Genomic DNA, 14,524 nt, shown 5'->3' on the forward strand with positions numbered 1-14,524 from the left:
AAGTGAAAATATAGGGCAAAAATAATTCCATACAAAATACAATGAATAAATTGAGCAAAATTTGGCATATAACCAAATTCCAACGTTTTAAGGAAGGTATTAATTTCAAGCTAATATCCAAATTTTTCTGGCAAGAGAAAGGTGAGCATGATCCCTATGATAGTGGTTGCCATTACTTCTACTTTTGTGAGGCAGAATGGATGGGACAACTCTAGGGCTCTTCTGATTTTATTCTATCAATTATAAGAGGTCTGAGAACAGGCAATGAAAAACGCTATGACCCTCAAGCCATCTAGCTCAAACAATTTCACTGGCATCTAGATCTGATATATTTTGGATTAGGGAAGAGTAAATACATGCAAAATTTGCACGGGAAGTGAAGCTAATGGCCCTTCCACATAATTTTGCTGTAAGATATCAATGGATTCCCTGGTGCAGAGGAAGGATTGTTAAGCTAAAATGGCTTCAACCAGATAAAACATTAAAGTGGGCAGAATTTTTCAGTAGATTTGACTAGATGCTTCATTTACTATAAAGATCTGCCACACCCAAAATACCACCTGAAATTACAGTTTTCTAGTTAAATCAGTATAGACTATGGATAAAAGAAGTTACGAAGCCCACCCTCTTAATCTTGATCAATATTCAGAGATGACTACTCCGCATCATGAAAACTAATTTGTTTTTCACATTTTTCTCTGCTCCTAATGAAATCTTTTGGCTGAAGTGTTCTGAAGGAATAAATAAAGAAGCCTGGTGCCTCTCAGAGTTCCACATGGCTGATGAGTCTAGGCAGTGACAAATGACACTGTACTCCTCAGCGTGCAACCTTTCTCTCCCTCTCATCTTCTTGCAATGGAACACTGCTACATTCCTTGCAGAGGAAACGTACTGTACATTTCATAGCTGTCATCTTGGCATAAAAGGCAGAGGGAGGGGGAAATTCTTCTTTTGGTCTGCCTAAGCATTTCACTTTATTTTTTATGTATCAATAACCATGAGAAAGCATTGAGTAAATTTGGATATAAAACACAGAACTTTGTTTTGGAAGACATTACCTTTCAAAGGAAATGCGTCGTGGAGAGTGAGGAGCAAAGGGTCAATGTTTTCAAGAGCGATCGGAAGCTCCCTGCCTTGATATTCCTAATCTTCTTTCTGGCATCTTATGCTCACCAACTGCCTAAGGGTGGACGCATGTGGTTCTGCCCATCTGTCCAATTGTCATTCTAAATTATGTGGTTTACTAAGAAAATACTTAACATTATATGAATAATGTATAATTTTAAAACAGTAGTTTTTAAATCTTCAAGATTTATCTCATGAGTGAAATGGTTGCTTTGTTCTTAAGGAGAAAATTAATTTATTTCCCATGTATCCATGTACAATAAATAGAGTTGTTATAAACATATGAGAAAATGAGCTATCATGATAAGTATACAGCATAGAGTTAAGTTCATTAGAATACCCTCATATTCTATAATATACTAAATTACTAACATGCAGTGAAATCATATGGAATTCTGAAGTAGTGAATTGTTTCCTTACTGTTTAACATATTCTTGCAGTTCGTGTTTTTAAAATTAAAATCAGTAATTCTGGGCAGTTAGTTGTTTTTGAAGACAATGTCATTTATCTTTGCTTTCAGAAGGAAACAGTCTACATTTAACCAATAATTCATTTTCTACGTGTTAACTGAGCAGTGAAAATATGGTTGGCATGTCTGAAGAACAGGGAAAAAGGCAGTGTAGTTAGAGTGTAGTTGGAGGGTGGTATACAAGGAGAAAGGGGATAGGAAATAAGAAGTTACTGAGGGCCAGATAATGTAGGGCCTTTAAATCACAGTAAAGATTTGCATTTCTTTCTATGTATGATAAGAGGTCACTGGATGGTTGGGAGCAGGGGAGATGTGATCTGGTTTCTCTCTTAAAATAATTATTCTGACTGCTCAAGAATGGACTAGGTTCGGTGTCTAAATGGAAGCAGGTAGATCAGTTTAAAGTCTAGGGAAGGAGTCCAGGTGAGAAATGATGAAGGCTGGCTTAGGGTGGTAACAGCAGAGAAGGGAAACATGGTAAGACTGGGGATATATTTTGAATTACAGTTTAGGTAAAATTATTAGCTTAAGGGTTAGATATAAAAGGTATGAAAGGAAAAGAATCAAGGATACGTATGGCATATCTGCAAATGCTATAAGATCAAAGTGAAATTTCAAATAGTGAAATTACTGTGTTTTGGCAGTTAGGGATAACTTTTTGGAGTTCTGGAGGCTTGGGCTGGACTTTTTTGCATGGATAAAATTCAGAGAGAAGACATAAAAGCCTTCTTAGTGGGAAGAAAGTTAAAAATGTGTATTTTATTAGATAATTGGGAAGTATTTTGAAGATACTTGTCTACCTAGAATGAAGAGTTTTGTTGAGTATTTGAGAGATATATGGCTGAAAAGAAAGATAGGCCAGATAAAACAAGGCCCTGAGTAACAAGAGTAGGTCTTGGGCCTTGATTCTATAGAAAGTGCAAAACCACTGGCTAACTTTGTATAACTAATCTGGCTAGAAATGTCCAGATTTCCAACACACTATATTAAAGGAAGTATTGCCAAAAACCATATTACGGATTCCAAAGATAGAGATCAATGTAGATGCATTTATAAAATGAATGAACTATGAGAAGACTAAGCAGATTTCTAAAAAAACACTACCATATATTTCATTACACACACACACACCATACCCTGAACATACCCTCCACTCCACATACACGCTTATATATACACGTTAGTGCTTTGCAGTTTGTTTTTATAAAGGCACCAATTAGTTTCTAATAAGAAAAAGAAATGTGTAAAGAAGAGAAATTTTATTCTCTCCATGAAGAATAAACAAAAATATTTGTTAGATGTAATAAATACACATTTTTTTCTCAAATAGTTACAGGATATTTATCACATGAAAAATGGGTACTTTGGGAAGATTTTCTCCTAAAGCCTTCATTTTTTATATACAGTGGGAATCCGAACAACCAATTTCTATTTACAGTTGCATTCTACTTCCAAAAACATACAACTATGACTCAATCCTTGTTACCTTTCAATAAACTGTTAAGTCCAAAAATATAACTTATTTTAAAATATAACTTATTTTAAAATGTTAAGTCCAAAAATATAACTTATTTTAAAACTTATTTAAAAATATAACTTATTTTAAAATAGGTATTTGGGATGATCAGCCATGCTAGTTACTATTAAGAATAGTAGTATTTACTAATAAGATGATATTCAGAGATTATAAGGGAAGCACTAATGAATAAAAATGACCCAAACTATATATAAAGTCTTTGTTCATACCCAAAATAAACCCATGCACTGTGGATGGGGTTCTCTAACGACAGTAGAAGTAAACTGGCAGTTAAAAAGCGTATCAAAAACTGCACTTTTATTTTTTCCTGTGTATTGTCAGACAGGTTAACAAAAGTATTAAAAAGTTATTTGTAAGCTTAGAGATTTTGGAATACTGTGTGTGGATAAAGTACATTAAAAAGAGAAAGGCAAAGTTTTAAGGATAAATGAAAATGAAAGCATGACAACTACTATGGTCAAAATTCATGTGATAAATCGTCATCACCAACGTGACAGTATTAAGTGGTGGGGCCTTGCAGCGGCAATAAAGTCATGGGGCAGAGCCCTGATTAGTGGAATTGGTAACATTATAAAAGGCCTTAAGGGAGTGAGATTGCCCTTTCTATCTCTTCACCATGTGAGAGCACAGCATTTGACCCTCTGGAGGATACAGTAACAAGACACCGTCTTGGGAGTAGAGAACTGGCCCTCCCCAGACACTGAACCTGATGACAGATGCCTTGATCTTGGAGTTTCCAGCCTCCAGATCTATGAGAAATAAATTTATGTTGTTTGTAAATTACCCACTCTCATGTATTGTGTTATAGCAGCACAAGCAGATTAAGACAACAGCTTTCTCAGAGCCCAAAAGATTTATAACAGTAAGAATTTGCAAAGTCAAACAAGGAGTAAGGCCTCAAATGATCAGCTGTACTTGCTGAAAATGAAAGAGCAACTAAATCATTCAATTCACTTGGGCAATACAACCCGTTATTCGTCTAAAATTTTTGTTAATAATTTTCTGATTTACTGTCTAATAATACTAGATACCATACACCAATTACTCCTACAAATTTTTTTGTTAATAATTCTCTGTTTTGCTATTTAGTAATACTGGATATCCAAAATGGTTTGATAGTTGGGAACAAAGGGGATAAAGGAAAGAAGTGTACTATAACCAGAATTTTTTGAAAAATAATGAGACTATAGGTACTATGATACTTCACTCAGAAAACCTTACTTCAAACTTAATGGAAAGAGAAAAAGATTGGGGAACAAGTCTTCAAGCATGGTCCATAATATTAATAGATAGATTCTGGCACATATTCATGATTGACAGCTAGATGTCAATGCCTAAAGCACAACAAATAGGTCTTAAATATCACTGTATTTTTGATGATGCTTGGCATAGTATTTTTTTTTTTTTTGAGATGGAGTCTCGCTCTGTCACCCAGGCTGGAGTGTATTGGCATGATCTCAGCTCACTGCAACCTCTGCCTTCCAGGATCAAGCGATTCTCCTGGTTCAGCGTCCTGAGTAGCTGGGATTACAGGCATTTGCCACCACACCTGGCTAATTTTTGTATTTTTAGTAGAGACAGTGTTTTTCCATGTTGGCCAGGCTGGTCTCAAACTCCTGACCTCAGGTGATCCACCTGCCTCGGCCTCCCAAAGTGCTGGGATTACAGGCATGAGCCACCGCGCCAGGCCGGTGTCATATTTTATACACAGCATGCATCAACAAAATGGATCAGATGGATGGGTGAACAAATGAGTAATTGAAAGAATAAATAGCAGAAATGATAACTCTAACTTTTAAGAGTCTATCAAGCTAAAATGACCTACAAATTCGTTGAATGAATGCACGTGGGAACTGGGAACTTAAGAAGGAAAAGTAGCATAAATTACAATTGTGGCTAAAGCAGCAGAATACTTAGTTACATAAGTTTTAACCAGTGCAGAATATTATAATTACCATTTATGATGCTTTTTTTATGAATCCAGTACATGCTTATTAAAGGGAATTGGATAAAATAAAAATAAGAAAGGAACACAATAATCCAGACTGTAATCTAGGACACAGAAGTAGTTATTCAGTTGCAAAATTTCCTTAAGGACAATATAAGAGACAATTTTGTGCTTGTTGCCATGCTGGGGCAGTCTACTGGCATTAAAGAGGTAAGGTCCAGGGCTTGTAAACATCATACAATGAATGAGAGCTCTCCACAGCAAAGAATTACCCAGCCCAAAATGCAAAATGGGCTTCACTGAGAAAAATTGAGTATGTGGTGCATTTACTCCAGGTCTTTATACATACATACACAGCATACAGGTTTTTAAAAACAAAAATGTTATACTGTACAAACTGCTTTGTAATTTGTTCTTTTCACATACTGCAACAATAGCATCCTTCCACACCATTAATAACTATTCTACAACATTTTAATGGCTGTTCAGCAAACCACTGTATCGATCAACCACAATGCATTTAATGAGGTCCCTATTGTCAAACTTTTAGCACTTTTTTTCAACTTTGTATTATAATCAATTCTGTGATAAATGTCTTCATATTTAAACTTATGATCATTTAAATTCTTAGACATGAAACTGTTTGGTCAGTGCATGCATAATTTCAATGCTTTTAATAGACTTCCAACATGTCCTCAAAAATGACCTTTATTAGTTTATTCTCTGACCATATTGTTGCTGATTGATGGACATCTCTAACATAAAGTTGCTGAAAATATGAAACATCAGCTGAGGCACTGTGACCCTGGGAATTGGCTTGTCCCTTCCTAGCCCACGTCTTAGTAGAAGATGCAAGGGTTATTGTTGAATACATCTGCAGGTTAAAAACCATGTATCTATTCTAAATTCCAAGTGCCAGACCCTTTCATTATCTCTTCATTAGCAAAGTATAAAAAGAAAGAGGGAGAAGGGATTTTCAAGGAAGGTAATAAGAAGGAAAGTATTAGTGGAACATTAGAATTTGTCTTCTCCGGTCCTTCCTCTCTGGAGGCAACTGGGGCCTCGTGAGACTTGGTGTTGTCTGAAAGCAGGAAGGACTTGGGTCTTACTCCCTGGTGGGATGCAGCCTGAGGAGCAAGGCCTGCAGTCAGAGTGTGAGCAAACACTCATGCAGACGCGGGGGCTGACATATCAAGTTGGAGAATGTATGCCCACTTCCCGTCAACCCCATACACCCTGGTTCCCGAGAGTTCAGGCAGTTGTGGTAGGGGTTCTTAAGTTTCCCATGGCTCAGATTAGGCCTTGGATGGAAGTGAAGGCAGTGGCAGGCTGGGTGAAATATTGTAGACAGAGTTGGTGAGTGACAGGAGAGCATGTTATCCCTTTTAGACCCCTGAAGTTATCAGAGAGGATCAGCCAGGCACTTTTAGACCATATGGTATATCATATTGTAGATTCACCCCAAGACATTCGTGGCTGTGCAGTACAAGTGCAGGATGAAAACCGGACTCTCTGAAGGGTAAGGATATTCCCATGCCTATCCTTCATCCTTTCCTCCTTTGCAGATAAACCATCCCACTTTCAAATGAACTTGGCAGGAGGAGGCTTTGAACTGTGCTTGGGGTTGTTTCTCCTCTGGAAATGCTTCCATTCTAAAAAGTTCTGGCACAGGAAATTAGCTCAAGGAAAAACTCTCTGCCCTCCTTCCCTTAATGGACCGTCCTGCCTTTGGATGCGAGTAAAAGGGGCTGAGATAATTCATCAGCCAATTTCACAGCTGCAATCTACTTAGACCTGTCCCCTTCCAGGTCACCAAGGATCTTTGTCAGCATTTGGTACAAAGCCTTATGTGAATGAAGATGGTCATTTCTTTGGTGTTGTCCCAAGAAATGTAATAGAAAATGACTATAAAAGAATGGATTCTGATATAGGATGCTGAGTCCTGATAATCTCTCTAAATGTCTTTCATCTAGGACCTAAAATCAGCCATTATTAAGAAAAAGAGTAAAATATTGCAGGGGAGAGTTCCAATTAACCTGTGGCACCCTAAATCTGTGTTCTACTAAACACCTAGAACTATTCTCCATGGGGTTGGTATCAAAGAGGCATTAGGAAAGATGGTAACTACTCTTCTTACATACAACATTAAGGACTCAGAGATTTGCTTCGGCTTAACAGATATACTTTTAAACTTTGTTCATTTCAATGTTTCCCAAAATTATTTGAGCAGAGAACCCATTCTAATTATACCATGTGCATAATACTCAATGGAACCACATGACTTTGGGGAAATCAGAGGAAAACTAATGGTGATTACATTTTATTTAGCTAAATAAAATGACATGTTCAGTGATGCTTTTCCCTCTTTGTGTTATACAATTTACTTACTTAATATCATCAAAGAATATGGAAAAGATTTTCTATGATCAGATATCAACACATTTCTTAGAGAAAATATAAGTTCTTAGCAAAATATTATAACTGTATAGTGCACTACACTATTTTTAAATCTTTTGTCTGCATTATTTTATTTCATTCACACTCCAACCCTGGGCAGTTGACTGGCCAGTTACAGATGAGTAGCTATGGTTTAGAAAGGTTAAATGATTTTCCAGGGGTCTGGCAATGCATAATTGAATACATTGTCTTAAGATTCAAGCTATTATACACTGAAAGCATTTTGAACTCATTTAATTCAACATTTTTATTTCACAGATAAGAAAACGCATGCTCAGAGAGGGAAGATGATATCATCCAGTAGAGTGAGAGAGACAAGACCAACTCTCTGTTCCCTGAATTTGAGCCCATGTCCTCCACACCAAGCCATGTTTTCCCTGTATATGACCAAACAAAACGGTGCAGTTAAACCAGGAGCCCGCATGCACAGGAGGGTCAGCTGGCCATCATGCTGGATCAAACAGCAGATATAGACCATCTCTAGTAGAACACTTGTGAATTGCCTTTGTTTCAAACTCATAAATGTTAGTATATCTTTGTAGGACTATCGTGAAAGATGAATTGCCACTATAAGCAGTCATTAGTATATAGTGGAGATTATCTTTTAAAGGTGCCTACTTTAGACGTGTCATAATATTAGAAATTAAGGATGAAGCATTTCTATCTATCTATGCTTTGTAGGACAATTACATTAATCCCAAAGCTATGTGACATAAGTAGGAAGCACATGCCTCTTCCCATTTCCCTTAGCAATAACAAATAATACATACTCAATCCACTGAGCAAAAATTGGGGCCTCAAGGCAAAGCTGTATGTACAACCTCAGAAAATCTGTGTGGCATGAATACTGTAACATACACTGAAAGGGCAATTTTCAATTTTTCGATTTCGAGGATTCCCAATAACCAAATAGAAAAAAAGTATGTACACATGTGAATTGGAGACGACTTAATATTAAGGATTATCAGACTTATGTCACTCCATTGTAAGCATAGATGGTTAAAATCTATTTGATTTCATTAAATTAAAAGTGTACATTATTCATCACAATCCATAATGTAACTGAATTCATTCCTATGAACTGAATTCCAATTAGATTCATCATATTGTTGTTGTGAACACAAGAGAAAAGTAGGACAGTCCCACATCTAAGCAGGAAGATAAAATATATATTCATTCTTTCTTTCCATTTTTTCATTTACTTGTTAAATAAATAATCTATTTATTCAACAAACATAGTTTCTGGCTCAGTATTCTTTGCATTAGTATTCACTATGGCATTAATAAGAATTAAATGCTGCTTTGGAATTTTCACAAGTAACTGCTTAGTGATTTCAGAATCACCTGGTAGAGGGGGATATTTAAATTGCAATTTAAAAATCCAAATGTTGGAAAAAGTTTTAATACAGTTTCTTATAAAAAGTACTTCATATACGAGTTGACAAATTGTTCATTTTCTCCTTGTAGAAGAACAATCAAATTGATGAGATGTATCATCTAACTCTTGTATGCATAATTATATATCACTTTTATAAACATATGTGTATATATATGTATGTGTGTATATATATATAAAGATAAGTATCTCAAAACATCATGCTGTACAACTTAAAACATATACAATTAAAAATAATTTTAAAATACACCTAAGTTTGAAGTCATCCTATGTTTAATAGTATCTCATTAATGAAACCAGCAAAATTATCACGCCATCTTTGCAAGTGAAGGAATACTACCAACAGACGTTAGCACATGCACAGTAAAAATGGGTTCATAAAAGTGTGGTCGTTGCTCTCACATTGCAGTTCACAGAATTTTAAGCTATGTTAAACATTTATGAAGGAACAAGGGAAGTGCACGAAAATGATTTAAACCTATTTGTTGGTGTACCGTGATGCAGTTCTATCCCACTCATCCTATAATACATTTCTTTGACAAACAAAACTATAATCACAATCAGCTCTTTGAATATTAAAATTCTATGTATAGTCATGTATATGTTGTGCGGTTGTAATGCTTACAGACTATTAACCACTGATTCTAAGATGTGGGTGGAAGTATTTGTCTCTACATCTAAACAGCTAAAATATCACGGCTACTATCTGCGTGTATGTGTGAGGTAATTTCAGTCTACTGACAAAGACACAATTTAATGTATCATATTTATTGACAGCATCAACCTCTCTCATTTCTAAGATAAATCTCCTTTTTTTCATGATGGATGTATACTTGTTACAAACCATATTGTTCTCAGAGACCACAGCTGCTCCTTTTTCCCAAGGGTAAATATGTCAGTCTCCCGGCCTGAACTGCCCATTTCTTATGTGTTACTCAGTTTTGTATTCTTCATGGTGCCCAGCTGAGTGTCTGGCACGTATTAAGCACTCAGTTAATGATTTTTAATGAAAACATAGCAGTAAGCCTGTTTTCCTTATAAATTTGTACATAATTACAGACTACTTTCCCACCTAGAACCTTACAGCATTAAGGGTCATTATAATTCGTTATTCATCCATCTTGAACCCAGTGAAATTTTGTCAGATACAAAGAAAGTCCATAGTAATTGTGTTTCTAAGTGGGGACAGTTTATGTACCATTAGTGGACTCTCATATGAGTAAAAAGATAACAACTTTTACATACCACATTGCAAAATGTCACTGTTACATATCTTTAGAAACAAATCAATCTAAAATTTTTCTTTAATAATCACACTATGCTTTAATCTAAGATTATAGTGCCAGTAATAGTATATGCCACTCCAAACACAAATACAAATCAAGCAATTCACTGGGCCTCAAAGCTTTTAATTTAGGTCTAAATATACCTAACAGTCATCTGGTTATCTTCTGAAGTCAAGCACAAGGACAAGAATCAAACTCCTAATTATTTGAGGCAATGTATTATATTAATCATTATTAGACACTTAAGGGGAAAGTGTACTATAAATTAAAATATTTCCCCAGTCCTGACATCTTTTATTACTACCTTGTTATAAAATTATTTTAAGATTGTGCCTATGACCTGTGTGTGCTTCTTCAAAGAAATCTGAAAGGTTGCCTGTGACCTGTGCTTGTTTGTGAAATCAGCATTAAATGATTCAGCTGATGGCAGCATACATCATCTGATTAATCATTTAATCAGAGGGTCCATAACACTCAAGCATTTAAAAATAAATTTGCATGAAGTCCAACATGACAGCTGTAGTAAGTTCAAAGGAAGTGAGTACAAGAATGCTTAGATATTATAGTTCATGATGTCAAATCTGACATTTTAAATCCTGCTTTTGTTTTATTCATCTACCACACAACTGACTAGCTATCCTTTTATGAATTAAGTCAGGATTATTACAGAATATACACACGTTAATCCATTTGAATCCAGATTTTTAAAAAACTGTTTATAATCTATTGATCCAATTTTTCCAAAATGGCATTGTTTAGGAACTTCATTCTGATTTTGAACAACAATAAATAACATTGCTGAACCTGGATGTTTTCAGTACCTGAGGCAACAGATATTTCAAGCTTATTTCTTGCATGAAAACTACTAATCATCATGTAGATAAGTCAGTGTCTAAATGGGATACGATAATGAAGCTGACTGCTGTATTATTTGTCAGGCAGTGGCTTCACAGTTTATTTAGGACTTTTGCTCTCTAAAACTCCAGAAAATTATAAAAATATAAAAACTTCAGGACCCAACTCTTTTAGAGCATTCCATGTGGCATGAAAGAAATGCTCATTAGTTCAGCAAGGATTTATTTGAGCACCAGCCACATGCAAGACACTGTTGAGGAGCTGGGATAGACCAAGTGTTCTGGTGGCTAGCTCCACACTGCACACATAGTAGCACCACAGAATAATGCTGATCCAAGTCACTTTCTTTGTACAATATTCTTAGAACAAGCAGATGTTTCTTCCTCAATAGAAGTAGGAAATATAAATTTTCTCTATATAACATCACTGTTGCTTTGCACTTAAAATTTCTGCCAGTGCACTTTTAACCTGTTTTTACTCTGCCAATAAAAGGTATGAACTTCAAGAAATGAATTATATGACTGATAACTTCTTATGTGTACATGAGTAAAATATAGATCAAAAGATCTATTATTCTAATTCTAATTCTATTCTAATTCTAATTCTAAACACAAGAGTTAATATTGTTCTGTAAAACAAATTCTTATAATTCAAGATAACTCATTTGTCCTTTAACTAGTCTTATACTCAGAAATTATTAATAAGGGCAGCTATATTCTTATGATCAAATTCACAAAACAGGTATCTTCTTTGATTTACTCTTGATTTATTGGTTGTTCAGAATTACGTAATTTAATTTCCCCATATTTGTGAAGGGAGAGGAAAATTTCCCCCTCATCAACTAGAGGGTGATGGGCCAAATACCCTCAAAGGGCACGAAAGGTTAAAACCGGTGCCATTACTCCCTTTCAGTGTTCCTGATCTTAAAGTACGGCCATTAATCCACTTCTACAAGCTAGACATCTGGTATCCCTAATTGTCACATCCCTCTTCCTCCAAGTTTCTGGCGCAGTGTGAGCAAACATTCTTTCTTGAATGATGAATGAGTGTCTCAATGTGGTCATTAATAAGCATTTCAAGCAAAAAGATTTTGCTTATTTCTAGTTGCCAGGGTCATTTTGATCAGAGTTTAAAAAATGAAATAAATTATTTCAAATATCATAATGAATAAATTAAATACTTTCATTGAAACCATCCAGATTTTTTAGCATCCCATAGATGTGGCCACAATTGCAGACGTTTATTAGAGTACTCTCTGAATTATTTTAGAAACTCAGAACTTTATTGCTAAATTAGACTTCAACAATTTTCTAGTAGAGCTTCCTCATTATATGAGAAAGACTTTTAGGAGATCTGCAAAAGCTTATCCAGTCAGGTGGTGTATGAGCAGAGATGAAGACTAGCCATTTTCACTCTCAGTCCAATGTTTATTTCCACAACTATGCTGCAATTTCTAGGTTTTATGACTTCATTTTCATATTAGAAATCAGTAAGATACTATAAGGGAAATATCTCCAAATGATTAATTTTGTTACATCATTTAGATTTTTGCTTTAAATATTAAAATAAATAGCAGTATTTTTAGATGGTTGGAAAGCAAACCCAGTTTTGTAAAAGATTAAGCACTTTCATGCTCCATTTGCAATTTATACTGTATGCCTTAAATGCAGGTGAATAAAGAAAGGATGGTACATGTTTCCCTGTTGCTTAATATTCTGAAGCAATAAAATTCTCTAGTTAAATCTAGTTGTCCATAACTGAATGTATAAAGACCCAAAGGAAAGTAAGTTTTGAGGAAGTGCTTGGGGAAGTGATATAGTGGCTGGAAAAGTACTATTGGTGTCCAGTCTATTCCAAATGATTGTACAATCTTGCACTACCCACTTCCTCTGTTGATTTCAGTTTCCTCATCTGTACAATCAGAAGATTGATCTGAACAGAGGATCTGTCAATGGACTTCCCATTAAGCCCTTTGATGTGTGTATGTGAGGACACATTTTTCTGAAGCTAAGAGGGTCCATAGCTTCTATTAGATTGCGAAAAGGGTCTGAGACACAAAACTGGTCAATTGCCTGTGTACTATTTTAATCTGAGGTCCCTCTTAACTTGTGAAATCTTACAAAGCTATAAATAGAATTATAATTTTAGATGGAAACCAGGAATTAATATAATTATTATCCCTAATAAGATTATTTGAAAAGCATATTTTGTACAAAGGGGTATCGCCATGACCAACCATGCATTCAAGCATTAGCTGAAGAACTTCACTAGAAGCCCAGTCAGGATTTGCCATAATTACATCCATTGCACCAGACACTAGACATGTAACTTCATGTAGTAAATCTAAATATATCACAGATATTTTTGTTCTGCCTTTTTATTATCAGTGTTTTAATGGGCTATCAAGGTAATGGCTCCAATTTTATATAGATTAAGGCAGGCCTCCCCAGTAATGTGTCAGGGCAAGGGTATGCTTGATTTATTCAAGAAATAGCAAGGAGACAGGGAAAAAGCAAAAATCATTTTGCTGTTGTAGTGGTGACATTTGTAAAATTTCATCATTGTTGACACCTCATACTGTATTAGTTTCATATTTAAAATGAAAGTTATAGTATCTTTGGTATAATCTTATTTGTGCCCCATGTTTGTCAAAAAAATTCAGTCAAAATTCTTCTCAGAATTTTAAAATCTACCTCAAAACTATGATCTCTGGTTGGTATATATTTTAAACCTCTTAGTTCCCACAAACATGTATTTGGCAATGAACTGTTATGTAATATGCAAATATGCCATTGAATAAGAGATGATGTCACTATAAAGAAATCAAGTAAAAGAATTTTATTTTGGAAATTAAGAAATTAGGCACAAAGAGATTTGTTATTCCAAGGAAGAGAAATTCCAAGACTTATAGTTAACATGAAAGCCCTCATTCTTTTTGAAATGTCACTGTTCCTTTGACATTTTACTACATTTTTTATTTCATTAACTTTCTTCTAGAAATTGAAACAATCATGATAATTATAAAATTTGCATGGCATTTATCTGGGTTAATGCCTGAAACAAGCAAGACCAATATAAAGGTAGCACATTTTCACAAGGGGAGGGTCAGGTAGCTGTTCCTCACAGTAAGTGTCCTGCTCCTGCCTCCAGGCCTCACATGAAAATGAACCATAATCTCACCAGCTTATAAATGTGGCACAAAGTGTACACACCGTACCTTGCCCAACTGGTCCTTTTTGACGAAGCCAGTGGCTGCTGCAATGCTCCCTGCTCCCTCCACTGTCTTCTGGGCTACTGCTGTCACACCCGTCACCACCGCTCCTCCAACATTTGTCACTTGCTCTTTGGTCTTCTCAGCCACTGGTACAAATCAAGAGCAACAACAGATTAAAGGGTGGTGGAATAACAGTGACTTAAAATCATTCCACTTCCACTAGCCATCGACTTCTAT

At 35.4% G+C, this 14,524-nt stretch overlaps 1 protein-coding gene across 7 annotated transcripts in view; it reads right to left on the reverse strand.

The window, feature by feature from the left end:
- The window catches only part of SNCA (synuclein alpha), a 109,808-nt gene that overhangs the window by 79,704 nt on the left and 15,580 nt on the right, over window positions 1–14,524 (reverse strand). For 5 of the 7 annotated variants that reach the window (XM_017958853.3, XM_017958854.2, XM_017958856.1 and 2 more), the window contains one exon: window positions 14,291–14,433. In XM_017958853.3, coding sequence (XP_017814342.1) covers window positions 14,291–14,433 — 143 coding nt within the window. Of the gene's footprint in view, window positions 1–5,494; window positions 7,914–12,096; window positions 12,100–14,290; window positions 14,434–14,524 lie in introns of those variants that run through there. The other 2 variants (XM_017958857.3, XM_003898962.4) reach the window with 2 other exon arrangements.

Source organism: Papio anubis, chromosome 3, assembly GCF_008728515.1.
Source record: "Papio anubis isolate 15944 chromosome 3, Panubis1.0, whole genome shotgun sequence".
In the NCBI taxonomy this organism is placed as follows: domain Eukaryota; kingdom Metazoa; phylum Chordata; class Mammalia; order Primates; family Cercopithecidae; genus Papio; species Papio anubis.